The sequence below is a fragment of the Oncorhynchus mykiss genome, chromosome 23 (genome assembly GCF_013265735.2).
Source record: "Oncorhynchus mykiss isolate Arlee chromosome 23, USDA_OmykA_1.1, whole genome shotgun sequence".
Taxonomy (NCBI): Eukaryota; Metazoa; Chordata; class Actinopteri; order Salmoniformes; family Salmonidae; genus Oncorhynchus; species Oncorhynchus mykiss.
In genome coordinates, this window is record NC_048587.1 from 48,759,474 (window position 1) to 48,785,600 (window position 26,127).

Here is a 26,127-nt window from a genome sequence, read left to right on the forward strand (position 1 = left end):
TCTGGCTAACTCCGGAGGTGGTGGGTGTCTGGCTAACTCCGGAGGTGGTGGGTGTCTGGCTAACTCCGGAGGTGGTGGGTGTCTGGCTAACTCCGGAGGTGGTGGGTGTCTGACTAACTCCAGAGGTGGTGGGTGTCTGACTAACTCCGGAGGTGGTGGGTGTCTGACTAACTCCAGAGGTGGTGGGTGTCTGACTAACTCCAGAGGTTGTGGGTGTCTGACTAACTCCGGAGGTGGTGGGTGTCTGACTAACTACGGAGGTGGTGGGTGTCTGACTAACTACGGAGGTTGTGGGTGTCTGACTAACTCCGGAGGTTGTGGGTGTCTGACTAACTCCGGAGGTGGTGGGTGTCTGACTAACTACGGAGGTGGTGGGTGTCTGACTAACTACGGAGGTGGTGGGTGTCTGACTAACTACGGAGGTGGTGGGTGTCTGGCTAACTACGGAGGTGGTGGGTGTCTGACTAACTCCGGAGGTGGTGGGTGTCTGACTAACTCCCGAGGTGGTGGGTGTCTGGCTAACTCCCGAGGTGGTGGGTGCCTGGCTAACTCCGGAGGTGGTGGGTGTCTGGCTAACTCCGGAGGTGGTGCATGTCTGACTAACTCCGGAGGTGGTGGGTGTCTGGCTAACTACGGAGGTGGTGGGTGTCTGACTAACTCCTGAGGTGGTGGGTGTCTGACTAACTCCCGAGGTGGTGGGTGCCTGGCTAACTCCCGAGGTGGTGGGTGTCTGACTAACTCCGGAGGTGGTGCATGTCTGACTAACTCCGGAGGTGGTGGGTGTCTGACTAACTCCGGAGGTGGTGGGTGTCTGACTAACTCCCGAGGTGGTGGGTGTCTGACTAACTCCCGAGGTGGTGGGTGTCTGGCTAACTCCGGAGGTGGTGGGTGTCTGACTAACTCCGGAGGTGGTGGGTGTCTGACTAACTCCGGAGGTGGTGGGTGTCTGACTAACTCCGGAGGTGGTGGGTGTCTGACTAACTCCCGAGGTGGTGGGTGTCTGACTAACTCCCGAGGTGGTGGGTGTCTGGCTAACTCCGGAGGTGGTGGGTGTCTGGCTAACTCCGGAGGTGGTGGGTGTCTGACTAACTCCGGAGGTGGTGGGTGTCTGACTAACTCAGGAGGTGGTGGGTGTCTGACTAACTCCAGAGGTGGTGGGTGTCTGACTAACTCAGGAGGTGGTGGGTGTCTGACTAACTCCAGAGGTGGTGGGTGTCTGACTAACTCCGGAGGTGGTGGGTGTCTGGCTAACTCCGGAGGTGGTGGGTGTCTGACTAACTCCGGAGGTGGTGGGTGTCTGGCTAACTCCCGAGGTGGTGCATGTCTGACTAACTCCGGAGGTGGTGGGTGTCTGACTAACTCCGGAGGTGGTGGGTGTCTGGCTAACTCCGGAGGTGGTGGGTGTCTGGCTAACTCCGGAGGTGGTGGGTGTCTGGCTAACTCCGGAGGTGGTGGGTGTCTGGCTAACTCCGGAGGTGGTGGGTGTCTGACTAACTCCAGAGGTGGTGGGTGTCTGACTAACTCCGGAGGTGGTGGGTGTCTGACTAACTCCGGAGGTGGTGGGTGTCTGACTAACTCCGGAGGTGGTGGGTGTCTGACTAACTCCAGAGGTGGTGGGTGTCTGACTAACTCCGGAGGTGGTGGGTGTCTGACTAACTCCGGAGGTGGTGGGTGTCTGACTAACTCCGGAGGTGGTGGGTGTCTGGCTAACTCCGGAGGTGGTGGGTGTCTGACTAACTCCAGAGGTGGTGGGTGTCTGACTAACTACGGAGGTAGTGGGTGTCTGACTAACTCCGGAGGTGGTGGGTGTCTGACTAACTCCAGAGGTGGTGGGTGTCTGACTAACTCCAGAGGTTGTGGGTGTCTGACTAACTCCGGAGGTGGTGGGTGTCTGACTAACTACGGAGGTGGTGGGTGTCTGACTAACTACGGAGGTTGTGGGTGTCTGACTAACTCCGGAGGTTGTGGGTGTCTGACTAACTCCGGAGGTGGTGGGTGTCTGACTAACTACGGAGGTGGTGGGTGTCTGACTAACTACGGAGGTGGTGGGTGTCTGACTAACTACGGAGGTGGTGGGTGTCTGGCTAACTACGGAGGTGGTGGGTGTCTGACTAACTCCGGAGGTGGTGGGTGTCTGACTAACTCCCGAGGTGGTGGGTGTCTGGCTAACTCCCGAGGTGGTGGGTGCCTGGCTAACTCCGGAGGTGGTGGGTGTCTGGCTAACTCCGGAGGTGGTGCATGTCTGACTAACTCCGGAGGTGGTGGGTGTCTGACTAACTCCGGAGGTGGTGGGTGTCTGACTAACTCCCGAGGTGGTGGGTGTCTGACTAACTCCCGAGGTGGTGGGTGTCTGGCTAACTCCGGAGGTGGTGGGTGTCTGACTAACTCCGGAGGTGGTGGGTGTCTGACTAACTCCGGAGGTGGTGGGTGTCTGACTAACTCCGGAGGTGGTGGGTGTCTGACTAACTCCGGAGGTGGTGGGTGTCTGGCTAACTCCGGAGGTGGTGCATGTCTGACTAACTCCGGAGGTGGTGGGTGTCTGACTAACTCCGGAGGTGGTGGGTGTCTGACTAACTCCGGAGGTGGTGGGTGTCTACATACACACTGTGGATTCTTTGTGTCAGGTACAGGTGTGTGTGTGTGATTTACCTGTCCAGATGAAAGGCAGCGATCTCAGCATTATGTCTCTCAAAGTCCGAAAAGTAGAAGAAGTCAGGGGGCGTCTCCTGCTCCCGAGTCTGCCTGCAGGGGAAAGGGCAAAGGTCAGGGGTTTACAGAGAACCCTGTTCTCTTAACCCCATACAAGAAAAGGTCAGGGGTTTACAGAGAGCCCTGTTCTCTTAACCCCATACAAGAAAAGGTCAGGGGTTTATAGAGGTCAGGGGTTTACAGAGAACCCTGTTCTCTTAACCCCATACAAGAAAAGGTCAGGGGTTTACAGAGAGCCCTGTTCTCTTAACCCCATACAAGAAAAGGTCAGGGGTTTATAGAGGTCAGGGGTTTACAGAGAACCCTGTTCTCTTAACCCCATACAAAAAAATAAGCTCTGAGTAGGCACAGATCTAGGATCAGCTTCCCCTTCCCGAAGCATAGCCTTAGGAGAAAGAACGCTGCATTTACCTTAGATCAGTGTCAAGGTAGATCAAAGTTTTATCTGGGTAGATAGACGTTGCTCTAGGCACAGATCTAGGATTTTAAGATGCCAACTTCTATACCTAACAAAGAGACACCGCCTACCACACAACCAAGGCCCTCTCTGAAGCACTAACAGAGGTGAAGCCACAATTGAAACTTTGCGGATTGTATTGTGGCTTTGTGTTTGAGATTCGAGGTTACTGTAGCCCTCTACCGTACCTATTTCTGGAGTCCTATGATCCTCCCTGAAAATGCTTTCCACACACTGTCTGACCGAAAGCTTTGACTGTTTAAAAAAAGCTTTTTAAGGCTTAACCCTCTCAGAGAGCCCAACAGAGAGGATGAGTCTAGAGGCGAGGCACAAAAGAGTCAAAGGCATTGAGGCTGAAGAAAAACAGACATACACTTTGGTACATTTAGATTATCAACGAGCTGACACAGAAGGTATGTTTTTCAGTAAAGAAATGATAGCAAGTTGAACTGCAGTTCACAAACTCTGTTAATCACAACAACATAAATACCACAAAACATCCAACATCTACGTGTAGTCAGGGTGTATTGCTGATTAATAGAAGGAACATAGCTGAGATGGGACTGTTCCATCCATTCAATGACATGCTTCACGTTCGCTCTCACACTGTTGTTTACACAAGCTTTAGAAGAATAAAAAACACAATCAGAGAGAAGTCGTTTCAGGAGAAATGGGTCTGCAACCTCCTCCACATCCATACCTACTCTGCAGGCCTTATCTCATCAGCTGAGGAGGGGTAGTGAGCAGAGGAGAGGACAGGAGGGACAGGAGGAGGATTGGAAACAGATTATTATCTTGGCAAGGCAATGCGCTACGCTCTCTCTCTTCTTCTATCACTCTTTCTCACCCTCCCCCTCTCTCTCTTCCTCCCTCAAGCACTTCTCTGTCTCTCTATTCCCCCTTTCTTCCTCACACTCTCCCCCCTCATGTCCTCTCCCTCTCTCTCACTTTCGCTGTCTCCCTCTTTCTCTCTCTCTCCCTCTCTCTGTAGCCTTCAGCTGTGTGTGATTGTTGCTCCACAGCTGTGAAGCTGACATATGCACCCATCATTACATAACTCACCCGGAATCATGGAACACTCCACAACGCATTCCTAACTCTCTACTAACGCTTCCTCATCCCTCCTTCCTTCCATACTCAGCTCTCTCTCGCTGTCTCTTGTTCTCTTTTTCTTTGTCTCTCCCCCTCTTTCTCTCTCTCTCTCGCGTGTTCATCCTCAAAGACCAGTCAGCCTGCAGATTCTATCTTCTAAGAAGAAGACTCTACAGGGACCGCTAATTTGAAACAGACTGTCTTTGCCTGATGAGAATAACAACAGTGAAAAAGTGACTCTGCTTAGGCCTACGTATGGTGTTTGGTTACACTGTAAGACATTTCCTGTAAAATGTACAGTAACTTATTGGCAGAAATTACAGTACCAAGTGAGTTACTAATCACAGTACTAATTACAATTACAGCATATTACTGTAATTACCTAGTGACATATTACCCATTGTTCTTTGCAAGTTCATGTTTACATTTTGGTCATTTAGCGTGCGTTCTTGTTTAGCAACTTAGAGTCGGTGCATTCAGCCAAGCACATATCAGTCACAGGAAGTGAAATGTTTCTGTAACCATTACTGAGAACGTTGTTGTAGTTAAGGATACATTGGTCTTCAGAATAATTGTAATTACAACAAGATATTTATGATATACAGTATCAGTCAAAAGTTTGGACACACCTACTCATTCCAGGGTTTTCTTTATTTTTTACTATTTTCTACATTGTACAATAATAGTGAAGACATCAAAACTATGAAATTACACACATGGAATCATGTAGGAACCAAAAACGTGTCAAACAAATCAAAATATATTTTAAATTTTAGATTCTTCAACGTAGCCATCCTTTGCCTTCATGACAGCTTTGCATACTCTTGGCATTCTCTCAACCAGCTTCATGAGGTAGTGACCTGGAATGCATTTCAATTAACAGATGTGCCTTGTTAAAAGTTAATTTGTGGAATTTCTTTCCTTCTTAATGCGTTTGAGCCAATCAGTTCTGTTATGACAAGGTAGGGGTGGTATACAGAAGATAGCCCTATTTGGTAAAAGACCAAGTCCATATTATGGCAAGAACAGCTCAAATAAGCAAAGAAAAACGACCGTCCATCATTACTTTAAGATATGAAGGTCAGTCAATCCGGACAAATTCAAGAACTTTTAAAGTTTCTTTAAGTGCAGCTGCAAAAACCATCAAGCACTATGATGAAACTGGCTCTCATGAGGACCGCCATAGGAAAGGAAGACCCAGAGTTACTTCTGCTGCAGAGGATACATTCATTAGAGTTAACTGCCCCTCAGATTGCAGCCCAAATAAATGCTTCAAAAGTTCAACAGACACATCTCAACATTAACTGTTCAGAGGCCTTCATGGTCGAATAGCTGCAAAGAAACCACTACTAAAATACACTGTGACGGATCAGCTCGTCCGAAATACTCTAACACTGGAGGGAGGCATGAAATTAACAGACCGGAGGCAGTGGTTGTGGTTCCTTTTCTTTTGTATTGTCACTAAACAGGGTTTCTTTCGCCCGATAAAATAAGCCCAGTACAAGGTAGGGTCCAACGCTGAAACAACGGCGTAAAAAGAATAAACATAAACTAAGCAGCTGACCAAAAGGCTGTGGCCAAAAAGGGAACACAAAACAACAAACGGCTATCGTCTACACATCATATTTACATGGGGAACGCTTCCCTCTATCTTTAGCCTGCCTTGTTTAACATAGAGCCAAGGTGCATCAGATGAAGACACTTTCTCTGAGGTAGGAAAGTCTGATGTCCTCACAGATCCCTGTGTCTGATCCCAATTCATCCCCAGCTCTTCTCCTGGCACACCTATACATAAATATTAATTTCCACAAAGTTTGCTGCTTCAGTGTCTTTAGATATTTTTGTCAGATGTTACTATGTTATACTGAAGTATAATTACAAGCATTTCATCAGCGTCAAAGGCTTTTATTGACAATTACATGAAGTTGATGCAAAGAGTCAATATTTGCAGTGTTGACCTTTCTTTTTCAAGACCTCTGCAATCCGCCCTGGCATGCTGTCAATTAACTTCTGGGCCACATCCTGACTGATGGCAGCCCATTCTTGCATAATCAATCCTTGGAGTTTGTCAGAATTTGTGGGTTTTTGTTTGTCCACCCACCTTTTGAGGATTGACCACAAGTTTTCAATGGGATTATTTTTATGTTGGCCTGGTATAGTTCCCAATCAGAGGCAGCTGTTTATCATTGTCTCTAATTGGGATTGGGATCATATTTAGGCAGCCATTTCCCCACTGTGTTTTGTGGGATTTTGTTTTTGTGTAGATGCCTGTGAGCACTCCAGAACGTCACGTTTCGTTGATTCTTTATGTTTTTTTTGTGCGGTTCACTTCAATAAAACATGTCGAACCGATTCCACACTGCGCTTTGGTCTGAGTGTTATTATGACGAACGTGACATCAGCAGTCCAATCCCTGTACTTTTTGCAGAATATCAGTCTGTCACTGATGTTTTTCCTGGAGATAAGTGGCTTTGCTGCCCTTCTTGACACCAGGCCATCCTCCAAAAGTCTTCGCCTCACTGTGTGTGCAGATGCACTCACACCTGCCTGCTGCCATTCTTGAGCAAGCTCTGTACTGTTGGTGCCCCGAACCCGCAGCTGAATCAACTTTAGGAGACGGTCCTGGCGCTTGCTGGACTTTCTTGGGCACCTTGAAGCCTTCTTCACAACAATTTAACCGCTCTCCTTGAAGTTCTTGATGATCCGATAAATGGTTGATTTAGGTGCAATCTTACTGGCAGCAATATCCTTGCCTGTGAAGCCCTTTTTGTGCAAAGCAATGATGACGGCACGTGTTTCCTTGCAGGTAACCATGATTGACAGAGGAAGAACAATGATTCCAAGCACCACCCTACTTTTGAAGCTTCCAGTCTATTATTCGAACTCAATCAGCATGACAGAGTGATCTCCAGCCTTGTCCTCATCAACACTCACACCTGTGTTAATGAGAGAATCACTGACATGATGTCAGCTGGTCCTTTTGTGGCAGGGATGAAATGCAGTGGAAATGTTTTTTTTGTTGATTCAGTTCAATTGCCATCATACAAACTGAGGCAGCAGAATCTGTGAAAATAAATATTCGTGTCATTCTCAAAACTTTTGGCCACGACTGTATAGAGGGAGACACCAAGCCAATTAGTGGGCCCAGGTGTGCACTAATTGGCTTTACACTGAGTACCTATCCCCTGAGGAAGGTGCTGTCGTGTCGTCTTCCTCCGGCTGGTCACTGAACACTCACAACACCAATAAGAAGAAGAGACTTTCTTGGGCCAAGCAATTTCGCATCTAAAGATATTAGGTTCAGTATTTCTTCTCAAGTGAAAAAATGCGTATGAAAACAAGTCTTCTCTCTAGTTACTGCACTAGTACAGTAGGCCTACAAGCTTTAAACACATTTTCTTCTGGCAAACATTCAGTCCTATGATTCAAGGTCATTCAGGCTCCTGAAAATCCACAATCATACCACACACATTCCTAACACATTCCTTTCCTTGTGAAAACTAGACATAACAAAATCTTGGATTTCATTTCTGTGCAACAGAATCACTGTGTTAACCTATGGCCCAGCGGCTGTCTAAGACCTTGTCTTGCTGTGTCCCCCCTGACTGTCTAAGACCTTGTCTTGCTGTGTCCCCCCTGACTGTCTAAGACCGTGTCTTGCTGTGTCCCCCCTGACTGTCTAAGACCTTGTCTTGCTGTGTCCCCCCTGACTGTCTAAGACCTTGTCTTGCTGTGTCCCCCCTGACTGTCTAAGACCCTGTCTTGCTGTGTCCCCCCCTGACTGTCTAAGACCCTGTCTTGCTGTGTCCCCCACTGACTGTCTAAGACCCTGTCTTGCTGTGTCCCCCCCTGACTGTCTAAGACCCTGTCTTGCTGTGCCCCCCCCTGACTGTCTAAGACCCTGTCTTGCTGTGTCCCCCCTGACTGTCTAAGACCCTGTCATGCTGTGTCCCCCCTGACTGTCTAAGACCTTGTCTTGCTGTGTCCCCCTGACTGTCTAAGACCCTGTCTTGCTGTGTCCCCCCCCCCTGACTGTCTAAGACCCTGTCTTGCTGTGTCCCCCCTGACTGTCTAAGACCTTGTCTTGCTGTGTCTCCCCCTGACTGTCTAAGACCCTGTCTTGCTGTGTCCCCCCTGACTGTCTAAGACCCTGTCTTGCTGGGTCCCCCCCCGACTGTCTAAGACCCTGTCTTGCTGTGTCCCCCCCAGACTGTCTAAGACCCTGTCTTGCTGTGTCCCCCCCCGATTGTCTAAGACCCTGTCTTGCTGTGTCCCCCCCTGACTGTCTAAGACCCTGTCTTGCTGTGTCCCCCCCTGACTGTCTAAGACCCTGTCTTGCTGTGTCCCCCCTGACTGTCTAAGACCCTGTCTTGCTGTGTCCCCTCTGACATTCTGTGGCTGTCATGTGCGTGTGCCTCACGTACGTACGTGTGTGTGATGTGTGTGTGTGTGTGTGCATGCACGGTGTGTGTGGGATGTGTGTGTTTGTGTGTGTGCCTATATGCATGGTGTGTGTGTGTGTTCCCCTCTTATTGTCTACATGGCCAGAGATGATCCAGCATTGACACGTATTTGTCAATGAGTGTCTTGCCCAGAGGCAGGAAGGCTGGGTAATTACTTTGATACACATCTAATTCAAATGCCAATAAAGCTATCTATCTGGAGCATGGTATTACACACCGGCCTAGAGAGAGAGAGAGCGAGGGGAGGGGGTAGAGAGGGAGGGAGAGAGATATGGGAGAGAGAGCGAGAGATAGAGAAGGAGCGAGTGAGAGAGAGAGAGAGAGAGAGAGAGAGAGAGAGAGAGAGAGAGAGAGAAGCTAAGGAGGCATCTGTGATTCCTATCAGGGGGAGGAGGGTATTGTCGTGACCCTGTAGCAAGGAGTAAACACATAGTTTACACTCCAGGGTTAGACAACTTCTTGGCAGCATGGCGGCTTGGAAGCCCAAGGCAGCCAATAGGCCTGCAGTGTCTCTGCAAACACTGGCGTGTGAGAATAGTAGCAATGCGCAACAGGAAAACCATAGGCATACCTGTACACTACATATCATACCTGACCTCTCACTGACAGAAAAACTAAGAACCTATGTGGCAGAGAAGTCCTTTTGTCCCAAAGTCATATTGACATGATAAGTGCATACTTACTGTGGGCTCATGTAGAGCATAGATTATATGTGGCAAAAATGTTGTGTAAAGGACCTACAGAGGAAAAGGACAAGGGCATTACTCTGCCCTTACAGGTGCATTTAAAGGCTGCCTCCAGTCTCTGTAATCTATAATCTGTTAAACAGACACATACTGTAGGATGAAGAGCTGGCTGCAGAAAAACCCTGTTTCACACACATGGTGTCCCTCTGGGGCTGTTTAGGAAGGGTTCATGTTCAGTATGTTGTAGATAGAAAATGGCATAGAGCTGCTAAAAGTCCCTATTCCATATGTCAGAGACTCATATCTGTTCTACACAAAACATTTCTATAACTTCCTGTCGTGAAAAGGTATTTACTGATCCTCAACACAGGGGCCCCACAAGGGTGCGTGCTCAGCCCCATCCTGTACTCCCTGTTCACCCATGACTGCGTGGCCATGCACGCCTCCTACTCAATTATCAATTTTGCAGATGAAACAACAGTAGTAGGCCTGATTACCAACAATTACGAGACAGCCTACAAGGAGGAGGTGAGTGCCTTGGGAGAGTGGTGCCAGTAAATAACCTCTCACTCAACATCAACAAAATGAAGGAGCTGATCGTGTACTCAGTAAACAGCAGAGGGAGAACGCCCTTATCCACTTCAACGGGACCGCAGTGGAGAATGTGGAATGCTTCAAGTTCCTCGACGTACACATCGCTGACATACCACGCAATAGGGCCTCTTCAACCTCAGGAGGCTGAAGAAATTTGGCTTGGTCTCTAAAGCCCTCACAAACTTTTAGAGACGCACAATTGAGAGCTTCCTGTCAGGCACTATCACTGCCTGGTACAGCAACTGCACCCCCTGTAACCCAAAAAATCACCGGGGGCAAACTACCTGCCCTCCAGGACACCTACAGCACCCGATGTCACAGGAAGGCAAAAAAGATAATAAAGGAAAATAACCACCGAGCCATGGCCTGTTCACCTCGCTATCATCCAGAAGGTGAGGTCAGTACAGGTGCATCAAATCGGGGACCGAGAGACTGAAAAACAGCTTTTATCTTAAGGCCATCAGACTGTTAAATAGCCATCACTAGCCGGCTTCCACCCGATTATGCAACCCTGCTCCATAGAGGCTGCTGCCCTGTATACATAGGCTTGGAATCACTGCTCACTTTAATAATGGAACACTAGTCAATCCACTGGAGCACCAGGCCTGATGGTGGTGGTGGCCTGTTGTTTTAACTCTACTGGAGTACTAGGCCTGATGGTGGTGGTGGCCTGTTGTTGTAACTCTACTGGAGCACCAGGCCTGATGGTGGTGGTGGCCTGTTGTTTTAACTCTACTGGAGCACTAGGCCTGATGGTGGTGGTGGCCTGTTGTTTTAACTCTACTGGAGCACTAGGCCTGATGGTGGTGGTGGCTTGTTGTTTTAACTCTACTGGAGTACTAGGCCTGATGGTGGTGGTGGCCTGTTGTTTTAACTCTACTGGAGCACTAGGCCTGATGGTGGTGGTGGCCTGTTGTTTTAACTCTACTGGAGTACTAGGCCTGATGGTGGTGGTGGCCTGTTGTTTTAACTCTACTGGAGCACTAGGCCTGATGGTGGTGGTGGCCTGTTGTTTTAACTCTACTGGAGCACTAGGCCTGATGGTGGTGGTGGCATGTTGTTTTAAATCTACTGGAGTACTAGGCCTGATGGTGGTGGTGGCCTGTTGTTGTAACTCTACTGGAGCACCAGGCCTGATGGTGGTGGTGGCCTGTTGTTTTAACTCTACTGGAGCACTAGGCCTGATGGTGGTGATGGCTTGTTGTTTTAACTCTACTGGAGTACTAGGCCTGATGGTGGTGGTGGCCTGTTGTTTTAACTCTACTGGAGTACTAGGCCTGATGGTGGTGGTGGCTTGTTGTTTTAACTCTACTGGAGTACTAGGCCTGATGGTGGTGGTGGCCTGTTGTTTTAACTCTACTGGAGCACTAGGCCTGATGGTGGTGGTGGCCTGTTGTTTTAACTCTACTGGAGTACTAGGCCTGATGGTGGTGGTGGCCTGTTGTTTTAACTCTACTGGAGTACTAGGCCTGATGGTGGTGGTGGCCTGTTGTTTTAACTCTACTGGAGTACTAGGCCTGATGGTGGTGGTGGCTTGTTGTTTTAACTCTACTGGAGTACTAGGCCTGATGGTGGTGGTGGCCTGTTGTTTTAACTCTACTGGAGCACTAGGCCTGATGGTGGTGGTGGCCTGTTGTTTTAACTCTACTGGAGCACTAGGCCTGATGGTGGTGGTGGCCTGTTGTTTTAACTCTACTGGAGTACTAGGCCTGATGGTGGTGGTGGCCTGTTGTTTTAACTCTACTGGAGTACTAGGCCTGATGGTGGTGGTGGCCTGTTGTTTTAACTCTACTGGAGCACTAGGCCTGATGGTGGTGGTGGCTTGTTGTTTTAACTCTACTGGAGTACTAGGCCTGATGGTGGTGGTGGCCTGTTGTTTTAACTCCACTTGAGCACCAGGCCTGATGGTGGTGGTGGCCTGTTGTTTTAACTCTACTGGAGTACTAGGCCTGATGGTGGTGGTGGCTTGTTGTTTTAACTCTACTGGAGTACTAGGCCTGATGGTGGTGGTGGCTTGTTGTTTTAACTCTACTGGAGCACTAGGCCTGATGGTGGTGGTGGCCTGTTGTTTTAACTCTACTGGAACACTAGGCCTGATGGTGGTGGTGGCCTGTTGTTTTAACTCTACTGGAGTACTAGGCCTGATGGTGGTGGTGGCCTGTTGTTTTAACTCTACTGGAGTACTAGGCCTGATGGTGGTGGTGGCCTGTTGTTTTAACTCTACTGGAGCACTAGGCCTGATGGTGGTGGTGGCCTGTTGTTTTAACTCTACTGGAGTACTAGGCCTGATGGTGGTGGTGGCTTGTTGTTTTAACTCTACTGGAGCACTAGGCCTGATGGTGGTGGTGGCTTGTTGTTTTAACTCTACTGGAGTACTAGGCCTGATGGTGGTGGTGGCCTGTTGTTTTAACTCTACTGGAGTACTAGGCCTGATGGTGGTGGTGGCTTGTTGTTTTAACTCTACTGGAGCACCAGGCCTGATGGTGGTGGTGGCCTGTTGTTTTAACTCTACTGGAGTACTAGGCCTGATGGTGGTGGTGGCCTGTTGTTTTAACTCTACTGGAGTACTAGGCCTGATGGTGGTGGTGGCCTGTTGTTTTAACTCTACTGGAGCACTAGGCCTGATGGTGGTGGTGGCCTGTTGTTTTAACTCTACTGGAGTACTAGGCCTGATGGTGGTGGTGGCCTGTTGTTTTCACTCTACTGGAGTACTAGGCCTGATGGTGGTGGTGGCCTGTTGTTTTAACTCTACTGGAGTACTAGGCCTGATGGTGGTGGTGGCCTGTTGTTTTAACTCTACTGGAGCACTAGGCCTGATGGTGGTGGTGGCCTGTTGTTTTAACTCTACTGGAGTACTAGGCCTGATGGTGGTGGTGGCCTGTTGTTTTAACTCTACTGGAGCACTAGGCCTGATGGTGGTGGTGGCTTGTTGTTTTAACTCTACTGGAGCACTAGGCCTGATGGTGGTGGTGGCCTGTTGTTTTAACTCTACTGGAGCACTAGGCCTGATGGTGGTGGTGGCCTGTTGTTTTAACTCTACTGGAGCACTAGGCCTGATGGTGGTGGTGGCCTGTTGTTTTAACTCTACTGGAGCACTAGGCCTGATGGTGGTGGTGGCTTGTTGTTTTAACTCTACTGGAGTACTAGTCCTGATGGTGGTGGTGGCTTGTTGTTTTAACTCTACTGGAGTACTAGGCCTGATGGTGGTGGTGGCCTGTTGTTTTAACTCTACTGGAGCACTAGGCCTGATGGTGGTGGTGGCCTGTTGTTTTAACTCTACTGGAGCACTAGGCCTGATGGTGGTGGTGGCCTGTTGTTTTAACTCTACTGGAGTACTAGGCCTGATGGTGGTGGTGGCCTGTTGTTTTAACTCTACTGGAGTACTAGGCCTGATGGTGGTGGTGGCCTGTTGTTTTAACTCTACTGGAGCACTAGGCCTGATGGTGGTGGTGGCTTGTTGTTTTAACTCTACTGGAGTACTAGGCCTGATGGTGGTGGTGGCCTGTTGTTTTAACTCCACTTGAGCACCAGGCCTGATGGTGGTGGTGGCCTGTTGTTTTAACTCTACTGGAGTACTAGGCCTGATGGTGGTGGTGGCTTGTTGTTTTAACTCTACTGGAGTACTAGGCCTGATGGTGGTGGTGGCTTGTTGTTTTAACTCTACTGGAGCACTAGGCCTGATGGTGGTGGTGGCCTGTTGTTTTAACTCTACTGGAACACTAGGCCTGATGGTGGTGGTGGCCTGTTGTTTTAACTCTACTGGAGTACTAGGCCTGATGGTGGTGGTGGCCTGTTGTTTTAACTCTACTGGAGTACTAGGCCTGATGGTGGTGGTGGCCTGTTGTTTTAACTCTACTGGAGCACTAGGCCTGATGGTGGTGGTGGCCTGTTGTTTTAACTCTACTGGAGTACTAGGCCTGATGGTGGTGGTGGCTTGTTGTTTTAACTCTACTGGAGCACTAGGCCTGATGGTGGTGGTGGCTTGTTGTTTTAACTCTACTGGAGTACTAGGCCTGATGGTGGTGGTGGCCTGTTGTTTTAACTCTACTGGAGTACTAGGCCTGATGGTGGTGGTGGCTTGTTGTTTTAACTCTACTGGAGCACCAGGCCTGATGGTGGTGGTGGCCTGTTGTTTTAACTCTACTGGAGTACTAGGCCTGATGGTGGTGGTGGCCTGTTGTTTTAACTCTACTGGAGTACTAGGCCTGATGGTGGTGGTGGCCTGTTGTTTTAACTCTACTGGAGCACTAGGCCTGATGGTGGTGGTGGCCTGTTGTTTTAACTCTACTGGAGTACTAGGCCTGATGGTGGTGGTGGCCTGTTGTTTTCACTCTACTGGAGTACTAGGCCTGATGGTGGTGGTGGCCTGTTGTTTTAACTCTACTGGAGTACTAGGCCTGATGGTGGTGGTGGCCTGTTGTTTTAACTCTACTGGAGCACTAGGCCTGATGGTGGTGGTGGCCTGTTGTTTTAACTCTACTGGAGTACTAGGCCTGATGGTGGTGGTGGCCTGTTGTTTTAACTCTACTGGAGCACTAGGCCTGATGGTGGTGGTGGCTTGTTGTTTTAACTCTACTGGAGCACTAGGCCTGATGGTGGTGGTGGCCTGTTGTTTTAACTCTACTGGAGCACTAGGCCTGATGGTGGTGGTGGCCTGTTGTTTTAACTCTACTGGAGCACTAGGCCTGATGGTGGTGGTGGCCTGTTGTTTTAACTCTACTGGAGCACTAGGCCTGATGGTGGTGGTGGCTTGTTGTTTTAACTCTACTGGAGTACTAGGCCTGATCATAGAGCTGATCAAAGGAGAAAGGCAACACACATCTCCCTAAAGGATGATGGTGACGTATTTATCTACAAAAGCACCTTATAGTTTTTATGAGAGCAATGACTAAAAATATAATGTAATAAATATGCATAATCAGCATAATCATGTTGTTGTGTTGGAAATGAGGCGCCTCATTTCTAAGTGTATCTTTTACCCAGCCACATTTAAAAACAGAGTTAAAATAGGAGAGGCTATCTAGTGTATATGACCACTGTATCGCTCCCTGCCTCAATGGGCTGCTGTGTTTTATAGTGATTTAGTGCTCAGTCAGACAGTGTGTGTGTGTACTGGTTGGGTGAGGATGAGAGAATTTGAGAGGAGAAGAGGGGAGGAGGAGGAGACCTTGAGCATGCTCCAGACTGCCTTGTCAATGAGGGAGGAGTGTGTGAACAGATACTCAGCTAGGCAGTAAACATTCCACTTAGAGACTCTTGTAGCCAGACGATTCTTAACCACTCCTACACGGTGGTCCAGGTATGCCTGTTTGTGTGTGTGTGTGTGTGTGTGTGGTGTGTGCGTGCGTGCGTGCATCATGCGTGTGTGCATATACGTGCCTGTACTGTATGCGTGTGTATGTGTGTGTGTTTGTGAGACAACTCTGTATCTCCAAGAACAGTAAAGACCCTTCAACACTCCTCAATCCCCCCCTGATGCCTCAGATCCCACAGCTGAAAGGAGGATGGCTAAAGGCTATCTCTGGCTGAGGAGAGGGGGAGAGGGTGAAAGGAAGAGGTTGGATGTGGCTTTGGATACAGCTGATTTCTCAAGGCCCAGGGGTGGTCTGTTACACTCTGACACAGGGATTGGAGATGACTGGAGAGTCGGTCGGTACTAAAAGACTGACTGACAGGTTCTCTCTCTGCATTACCATTTGACTTTGACTTCCAAGACACTATAGGCAAGGCTCTTCTCTGTGTGTCTACTTTCTAAGATATATCAAATAACATGTGTTGAATGCTAATAACTATAAGTGTGAGGCCTGATATCTTTGACCTTGCTGGGTGGTAACAGATAGAAATATCCCTTCTTTATTAAACTTCCCAACATTTAAAAAGTCCTGTGTTTAAGCTATAAATAGACCTAAGTGTAAATCCGAGTTTGAAACAGCCATTAGAGGGTTAGTGTGTGGCAAGACAACATGAAATGCATTTTTACTCTGTGAGGAGAACGCAGAAGAACTGCATGTTATTGTGTTATTGAATAGTTTTCACGATGACAGCAAGAGACAGCCAAGGGATTGACTGACAGATCCTGCACCTGCAATGCAATACAGGATGAGATCTGTAATCCCCCCCCCCCCCACACACACACACACACACACACACACACACACACACACACACACACACACACACACACACACACACACACACACACACACACACACACACACAGCTACTCCACACCCACACCCCCCGTCTACCACAGACACTGTAGATAAACTGACAGGCATAACCTAATATCCTTCACTACAATACTCCATAAGCAAGCCTCCCCTACCAGGCCCTGTTGTAATGACATCCTGTAAATGCCCAGGCAGGCAGCTACATCAACAGGTCATAAAGAGGGATCCATCATCTATACATCGTCTGGGAGCGATTTACCGCTCACTGCTGATGAAGCCTTTTTAAAACTCAAATACACTACAAGTTTGTATTACTTCCTGTGCAGGAAAATTCTCAGCTACAAAAAAAGTGATGAAATTACGATCCTACATTTGCAAGCAGCCACAGTAGCAAATTGTAGATGCATTATAAGCAGCAACAGCACTAGAATACACTGCAGAACTCAGGCACCTATAACTGCATATAACGATGTGCACTGAGAGTCAGGAAGCAAGTGCAGGGAGTGAATATTTAATAAATACAGCACACAGACATGAAACAATAACGCCTGGGAAGGAACCTGATTACCTGCCCCATAAATAGGGCAGGTAATCAAGGAGATGATGGAGTCCAGATGATTGTCATTAGGCACTGCTGCACGTGAAGATGGTGACAGGTATGTGCAATAGTCAGCAGCCTGGTGACCTAGAGACCGGAGAGGGAGCACACATGACACTTCAATATCAATATAGCTTTCAATTCTGTTGTTATGTCTACTCCTGCTATCCCACTCCGGCGCTCGACATTACCAGTCTACTAACAATCAGTTCCTGGCCACCCATCTCTACGGACACCTGGCAAACATCATTACGCACACCTGTGCCCTAACATCAGTGACACCTGGACTTCATTACTAACATTGCAGACACTTCTCTTGTTTTTTATCATTCCATGTTTGTTGTTAATAAACTCCCTAACTTCACCTGCTTCCTGCGTCTATGTTACACCTGTGCATTTCAAAGCTAAAAATCAGCAACCCACTAGGCACACACTGGTTTAAGCAACGTTGTTTCCACATGGAACCAACATGGAAGAGATGTTGTCTTTAGGCGCTAACAAGATGGTGCCGACAGATATGCTCGCCCTGTTTCTAGCTCCTAACCAACTTTGCAGTATTTTGGTTTTATTGTGTTATTTCTTACATTATTTGCTCAGAATGTTTCTATTATTACCTACATACGGAAATAACTTTGGGACATTATATCAGCGGTCACTCTACTTCCCAGACCTGGATCCTTTAGAACTTCCCGAGGAAGCTCTATTCATACCGGGGGCTGCACCAAAACGCAGAAGCTGGAGAAGAGGTAGAAGGAGTGGGGCCCTAGTCAGACTCAGGCAGCGTGCATACCATCCACCGCTTCTGAGTATATTACTTGCTGATGTTTAGTCCATGGACAATAAAGTAGATGAGCTCAGGGTGAGGATCTCATTCCAGAGAGACATCAGGGACGGTAACATACTCTGTTTCACGGAACCATGGCTCTCTCCGGATATATTGTCCCTGTTGCGGTGACCATATTACCGCAACAGCAGCGGTCAGGAGTCATGAAGGCGGTCAAATTCCACGCGACCGCCTCGTCAAGGAAATTAGGCTTCTCCGAGCTCTGATGCTGCTGCTGGTCATTAGTAGCCTAACAAACTTGCTAACTGTCTGTCAATCACATGTACAGCTGATTCTCAAGATCTTGCACACTAATCAAATCAAATCAAATGTATTTATATAGCCCTTCTTACATCAGCTGATATATTAAAGTGTTGTACAGAAACCCAGCCTAAAACCCCAAACAGCAAGCAATGCAGGTGTAGAAGCACGGTGGCTAGGAAAAACTCTCTAGAAAGGTCAAAACCTAGGAAGAAACCTAGAGAGGAACCAGGCTATGAGGGGTGGCCAGTCCTCTTCTGGCTGTGCCGGGTGGAGATTATAACAGAACATGGCCAAGATGTTCAAATGTTCATAAATGACCAGCATAGTCAAATAATAATAATAATCACAGTAGTTGTCAAGGGTGCAACAAGTCAGCACCTCAGGAGTAAATGTCAGTTGGCTTTTCATAGCCGATCATTGAGAGTATCTCTACCGCTCCTGCTGTCTCTAGAGAGTTGAAAACAGCTGGTCTGGGACAGGTAGCACGTCCGGTGAACAGTTCTGGAGCAGAAGCACGGCCAGATGGACTAATGAGATGCTATTAAGCCCACACTACTACACTGTCTGAGCCAAGGACAACATGGTTTCTGGTAAGTTTTGATTACAATACTGGGTGGGGTGAACATGTTTTATACGACATACATTATTTTTTGATAACTAGTAAATAGTAGCCTACAGCAAAGTGTGTTTAAATCATTTCTAACTTGTTAACAATTTCTGCTAGTTAGTTTTTGCTACCATGTGGGTTTTAGCTTGCTTGAGCCTACTAACTGAGGAGTGTTCATTCACCTGTTTCCATACATGTTTCATTTTAAAATATTTATCTTACAAAGGAGTTGTTTAATCTAACTGCTTAACTATTTATCTGTACATGGAATTGTATTTGTTGTTTTTTTACTCATTTTTTTCTAATCTTTACAGGAAAATGCCACAGGCATTGTAGAAGGAAAAGCTGTGTGCATTTGCAAATACTGATTCCTCCTGGAATCAGACGTTTCTTTGACTCACTGGAGGAATGTAGTCAGAGAAATGCTGATGAATGTCTTGCTCGAGCTGTGTATGCAACTGGTTCACCTCTAATGCTCACAAGCAATGTGTATTGGAAAAGATTTCTGAATGTTCTCCGCCCAGCATACACCCCTCCAACCAGAAATGCTTTATCTACTCATTTGCTGGATGCAGAGTTCAACAGAGAAAGAAGAAAGAAGACTCTATTGTAATCATCTCTGATGGGTGGTCGAATGTTCGTGGGCAAGGAATAATTAACTACATCATCTCCACCCCTCAACCAGTATTCTACAAGAGCACAGACACAAGGGACAATAGACACACTGGTCTCTACTGTACATTGCAGATGAGCTGAAGGCAGTCTTCAATGACCTTGGACCACAGAAGGTATTTGCACTGGTGACACAATGCTGCGAACATGAAGGCTGCTTGGTCTAAAGTGGATGAGTCCTACCCTCACATCACACCCATTGGCTGTGCTGCTCATGCATTGAATCTGCTCCTCAAGGACATCATGGCACTGAAAACAATGGATACACTCTACAAGAGAGCCAAGGAAATGGTTAGGTATGTGAAAGGTCATCAATCTACCTCACCAAGCAATATGAGAAAAATAAGAGCACCACATTGAAGCTGCCCAGCAACACCCATTACTGTGGTGTTGTCATCATGTTTGACTGTCTCCTGGAGGGGAAGGAGTCTCTCCAAGAAATGGCCATATCACAGTCTGCCGATATGGACAGCCCCATCAAGAGGATCCTCCTGGGTGACGTATTTTGGGAGAGAGTGGTAAGCAGCCTGAAACTCCTGAAACCTATAGCAGTAGCCATTGCACAGATTGAGGGAGACACTGCCATCCTGTTTGATGTTCACACTCTGCTTGCAGATGTAAGAGAAAAAATCCGTACTGCCCTGCCCAATTCACTGTTGCTCCAAGCAGAGGAAAATGCAGTTCTGATATACAATCAAAAAGCGTGAAGACTTCTGCCTGAAACCCATACACGCCACAGAGTACATTAAAGCAGGAAGCACCAGTGACTCGGTCTATAAAAAAGTGGTCAGATGAAGCAGATGCAAAACTACAGGACTGTTTTGCTATCACAGACTGGAACATGTTCCGGGATTCTTCCGAATGCATTGAGGAGAACACCACATACGTCGTCCCCACAGTGACTGTACATACATATCCCAACCAGAAGCCATGGATTACAGGAACCATTCGCACTGAGCTAAAGGGTAGAGCTGCCGCTATCAAGGTGCGGGACTCTAACCTGGAAACTTATAAGAAATCCTGCTATTCCTTCCGACGAACCATAAAACAGGCAAAGCGCCAATAGAGGGCTAAGATTGAATCGTACTACACTGGCTCCGACGCTCGTCTTATGTGACAGGGCTTGCAAACTATTACAGACTACAAAGGGAAGCCCAGTGACACGAGCCTACCAGACGAACTAAATCACTTCTATGCTCGCTTCGGGGAAAGCAAATCTGAGGCATTCATTAGAGGATCAGCCATTCCGGACGACTGTGTGATCACGCTCTTCGTTCAACAATCAGACCGATTACCAGGACGTGTGCTTCGGGCATGTGCTGACCAACTGGCATGTGACTTCACTGACATTTTCAACATGTCCCTGATTGAGTCTGTAATATCAACATGTTTCAAGCAGACCACCAGAGTCCCTGTGCCCAAGAACACCAACGCAACCTGTCGAAATGAAGTGCTTTGAAAGGCTGGTAATGGATCACGTCAACACCATTATCCCAGAAACCCTAGACCCACTCCAATTTGCATACAACCCAATTGCACTCCACACTGCCCTTTCCCACCTGGACAAAAGGAACACCTACGTGAGAATGCTATTTACTGACTACAGCTCAGCGTTTAACACCATAGTACCCTCAAAGCTCATCAATAAGCTAAGGATCCTGGGACTAAACACCTCCCTCTGCAACTGGATCCTGGACTTCCTGACGGGCCGGCCCCAGGTGGTGAGGGTAGGTAGCAACACATTTGCCACACTGATCCTCAACACTGGAGCCCCTCAGGGGTGAGTGCTCAGTCCCCTCCTCCTGTACTCCCTGTTCACCCACGACTGCATGGCCAGGTATGACTCCAACACCATCATTAAGTTTGCAGACGACAGTGATAGGCCTGATCACCGACAACGATGAGACAGCCTATACGGAGGAGGTCAGAGACTTGGCCGGGTGGTGCCAGAATAACAACATATCCATCAACGTAACCAAGACTAAGGAGATGATTGTGGACTACAGGAAAAGGAGGACCGAGCACGCCCCCATTCTCATCGACGTGGCTGTAGTGGAGCAGGTTGAGAGCTTCAAGTTCCTTGGTGTTGAAATCACCAACAAACTAGAATGGTCCAAACACACCAAGACAGTCACGACAAAGCCTATTCCCCCTCAGGAAACTAAAAGATTTGGCATGGGTCCTCAGATCCTGAAAAAGGTTGCAACATCGAGAGCATCCTGACAGGTTGCATCACTGCCTGGTACGGCAACTGCTCGGCCTCCGACCACAAGGCACTAGAGAGGGTATTGCATACAGCCCAGTACATCACTGGGGCAAAGCTGCCTGCCATCCAGGACATCTACACCAGGCGGTGTCAGAGGAAGGCCCTAAAAATTGTCAAAGACCCCACCCCAGTCATAGATTCTCTACTACCGCATGGCAAGCGGTACCGGAGCGCCAAGTCTAGGACCAAAAGGCTTCTCAACAGCTTTTAACCCCAATCCATAAGACTCCTGAACAGGTAATCAAATGACTACCCAGACAATTTGCATTGTTCCCCCCAACCCCTCTTTACACTGCTGCTACTCTCTGTTTACCATATATGCATTGTCACTTTAATTATACATTCATGTACACACTACCTCAATTAGCCCGACTAACTGGTGCCCCCACACATTGGCTACCCGGACTATCTGCATTGTGTCCCGCCACCCACCACCTGCCAACCCCTCTTTTACGCTACTGCTACTCTCTGTTTATCATATATGCATAGTCACTTTAACCATACTAACCGACTAACCGGTGCCTGTATATCGCCTCGCTACTGTTATAGCCTCGCTACTGTTATTATTCACTGTCTTTTTACTGTTGTTTTGTATTTCCTTACTTATCTACTGTTCACCTAATAACTATTCTTTACTTAAAAATGGCACGGTTGTTTTGGGCCTGTAAGTAAGCATTTCAATGTAAGGTCTACTACACCTGTTGTATTTGGCGCACGTGACAAATAAACTTTGATTTGATTTGATGTTGGACCCCAAGTATGCTGACAAGAGCATCCTGGCTGGTGCAGAGGTCAACAAGGCATATGGTGTCATCACTACCGTGTCTCGCCACCTTGGCCTGGATGAGGGCAAGGTTCTTGTCAGTCTGGTGAAGTACACTTTCAAGCAAGGGCTTTGGTATGGAGATGCAATATGGCAGTTGTGCCAACATATCTCATCAGCCACCTGGTGGAAGGGACTTTGTGGATCTGAGGCTCTTTACCCTGTTTCCTCCATCATTCTCTAAATCCCACCAACATCAGCCACCTCAGAGCGCAACTGGTCTTTGTTTGGGTACACACACACCAAAGCACGCAACAGGCTGACCAATACAAGGGTTGAAAAATTGGTGGCCATCCTGGCAAATTTGAGCCTGACAACAAGCCATCTTCAACAAGGTTGGAAAATGACAATGAAGATGAGGCCTCAGACTCTGATGTTCAAGAGGTGGACATTGAGGAGGTCCAGGGAGAAGAAATGGAAGCCTGAGATGAAGAAAACCAAAGCTTTAGTTTCTAGACTATCATTTTATTATTCAATATTGCCTTTCTTTTGTTGTTCAGTGAAATCATCCCATGTGAAGAGTCAACTCATTTAATTTAAGTTAAATTCGTAACTTAATAGTTTTTTTTAATTATATTGTAAAATATTTGAGCATTTGCAATTATGTCTACTTATGATAAGGTAAAAGGTTTATGTTTTGTCTCTATATGATATGGTAAATATATCCAATGCAAAAAACATGTAATATGTATATATTTCCGTTAATTCCAATATATTCCCGTTAATTCCCAAGGAAAGTTTCCACCTCTGAATATTCCCCAAAATGTGCAACCCTACTCTGATCACTCTGACATCAATGAAAATGTACTTGAAAATCTAATCAAACACTTCATGACAGGACATGAGCTCATGTTTTGCAAAATTTGTATAGGCTATGCACGAGAAAAGAGTGATGGCCTCTACTAAAAAGAGGGGGTTCTCATCAGCTTTCTATAGATTAGGCCTACTATATTTTATAATTACGATTCTTCAAAGTAGCCACCCTTTTCCTTGATGATAGCTTTGCACACTCTTCGCATTCTCTCAACCAGCTTCATGAGGTTGTTCATGAGGTCTACATGTTTGTATAACTTCTTAAAATGTAGCACATTAATCTGGCATACATAAGCAGCTCGTGAGTTTCAAATTTGGGGAAGATAATTTTCACCATAATAATGCACCTTTATAATAAAAGCATTACATGCATAATCGCATTTGCGGTCACTTTTGATAATGGTGTTTTCCCGCTAATGGATCATTCATGCTTATAGCCTACTGCAATGTGCGCATTGCTGCGCTTATAATTTGAAGAAATAGCCTAATAGTTTTCCAACATTTTAAGCTAAATGTTCTGATCTGTTGCAACAGCCACATTGGGTAAAAAAGTGCTAGTGGTTGTATTAATGTGGGATCTATTGCAACTGACAAATGTCCCAAAGAATGTTTGGAATATTTATTTCTGGCACAGAACAGAATAGGTTGACTTTTGTACTATGGGGGATAGTAGGTTGACACAGGCTAGTGCTTTTGCTATTCGTTTGGCCTGCTCATCTTGTTGGCTGATGAAAAGTAAATATAGACAGTTCCCAATGTCTTCTATACGTACCTTGGAATTGGATAAGGATGTGCGCAGTTGTGTCCCTGATGTGTCTGTCTTCACTTGTAGTCTGTGAGAAAGACCTGATCACGTGATGGAGAGCTATGTGAGTGAGTGGCGCTTCGGATTGCGGCCACAAAGGGGATGCTGCTGTGAAATTTGAGGCATTATCAAGTGCTGGTCAAATTGTGAATGAAAGACTAATGAAGTGTGTAAAGCCTGCGCAAAAAACGAAGCAGAGCTCATGCATTTCAAGCGACTTTTTCAAATAATCATTAGAGTCGCATCATGCAGCCTTACAATGTATTAAAAATCAAAACATATAGCCCAATGTTTGTAGAACAACTAAAGTTACATTAACAACTCCAAATTAAGCACCTAGGAGTACCTATTTCTTTGTTAACCACTCGACACAGCATAGCCTCATGTGCGTACTCCCTTAAATCGCTTGGAGAAAATATTTATACTTTATTCAGCTTTGTTCAATTGTAATCTTCATAGTATAAAACAATGCCATGGAATTCTAAGCAAATTGTTTCTGCTAAATTAGCTAGTGTATGCCACACATTCATTTAGCATAGCCACATCAGGAACTAACATAAGGACAACTGTCACGACTTCCGCCGAAGTTGGCTCCCCTGCCTGTTCGGGCGGTGCTCGGCGGTCGTCGTCGTCACCGTCCTACTAGCCGCTACCGATCCCTTTTTCGTTTGTCTGTTGGTTTTGTCTTATTAGTTTCATCTGTGTGTATTTTAGTTTAATTAGCGTCCTTATATTTAGTAGGTTGTCCCGCCCTTGTTTTGTGCGGGATTGTTTTTGTATTCCTGTTATTTGGTGGTGTTCATGAGTTTTATTCTCCGGACTATTTTGGTCCTGCTTTGGATTATTCACCCTGTGTGTTGGGTTGACCGTTGTTTTATGCGCCGGAGAATAAACTGTCTAATAATTGAAACCTGCTCTCTGCGCCTGATTCCACCCACCTTAGTAATTCGTGACAACAACTGAGAGTATGCTATTATTTTCTGAAATAGACTACATTTTCTTCATATCATGCTTCTTTAGACCTGTCTAAAATAAATAATGGATTTATTGTGATGGTGTAGGATATATTACATGGATTTATTAGACTTTTTAAAATGTAGATGTTCCAAAGGTCTGCATCAGTGGTTAATTGGGGTCAATTAGAAATGTCCTTGTTTTTGAAAGATGCACATTTTTTTGTCCATTAACATCAAATTGATCAGAAATGCAGTGTACACATTGTTAATGTTGTAAATGACTATTGTAGCTGGAAACAGCTGATTTTTTAAATGGAATATCTACATAGGCGTACAGAGGCCCATTATCATCAACCATCACTCCCTTGTTCCAATTGCATGTTGAGTTAGCTAATCCAGGTTTATAATTTTAAAAGGTTAATTGATCATTAGCAAACGCTTTTGCAATTATGTTAGCACAGCTGAAAACTGTTGTCCTGATTAAAGAAGCAATTACAACTGGCCTTCTTTAGACTAGTGGAGTATCTGGAGCATAAGCATTTGTGGGTTTGATTACAGGCTCAAAATGGCCAGAAACAAATAACTTTTTTCTGAAACTCGTCAATCTATTCTTGTCCTGAGAAATGAAGGCTATTCCATGCGAGAAAATGCCATGAAACTGAAGATCTCGTACAACGCTGTGTACTACTCCCTTCACAGAACAACGCAAACCTTCTCTAACTAGAATAGAAAGAGGAGTGGGAGGCCCCGGTGCACAACAGTTTTCAGCTGTGCCAACATAATTGCAAAAGGGTTTTCTAATGATCAATTTGCCTTTTAAAATTATAAACTTGGATTAGCTAACACAACGTGCAATTGGAACACAGGAGTGATGGTTGCTGATAACGGGCCTCTGTACACCTATGTAGATATTCCATAAAAGATCATCAGTTTCCAGCTACAATAGTCATTTACAACATTAACAATGTCTACAGTGTATTTCTGATCAATTTGATGTTATTTTAATGGACAAAAAATTGCTTTATTTCAAAACAAGAACACTTCTAAGTGACCCCAAACTTTTGAACGGTAGTGAATTTCTTAGATATTTCTTTTACTTTGAGATTTATGTGTATTGTTGTGAATTGCTAGATCCTACTGCGCAGTTGGAGCAAGGAACACAAGCATTTCACTACACCCGCAATAACTTCTGCTAAATATCTGTATGTGACGAATAACATTTGATTTGATTCAAAGTGTTTACAGACATTATTAAATCTCTCCATATCCCAGTCTGTTGTCCCCACTTGTTTCAAGATGTCCACCATTGTTCCTGTACCCAAGAAAGTG

At 46.5% G+C, this 26,127-nt stretch overlaps 1 protein-coding gene across 1 annotated transcript in view; it reads right to left on the reverse strand.

Moving 5' to 3' along the window:
* The window catches only part of LOC110502911 (extracellular serine/threonine protein kinase FAM20C), a 109,043-nt gene that overhangs the window by 29,868 nt on the left and 53,048 nt on the right, over nt 1–26,127 (reverse strand). The window contains exon 4 of the mRNA XM_036960674.1: nt 2,650–2,742. Within this exon, the coding sequence (XP_036816569.1) occupies nt 2,650–2,742 (93 nt within the window). The remainder of the gene's footprint in view (nt 1–2,649; nt 2,743–26,127) is intronic.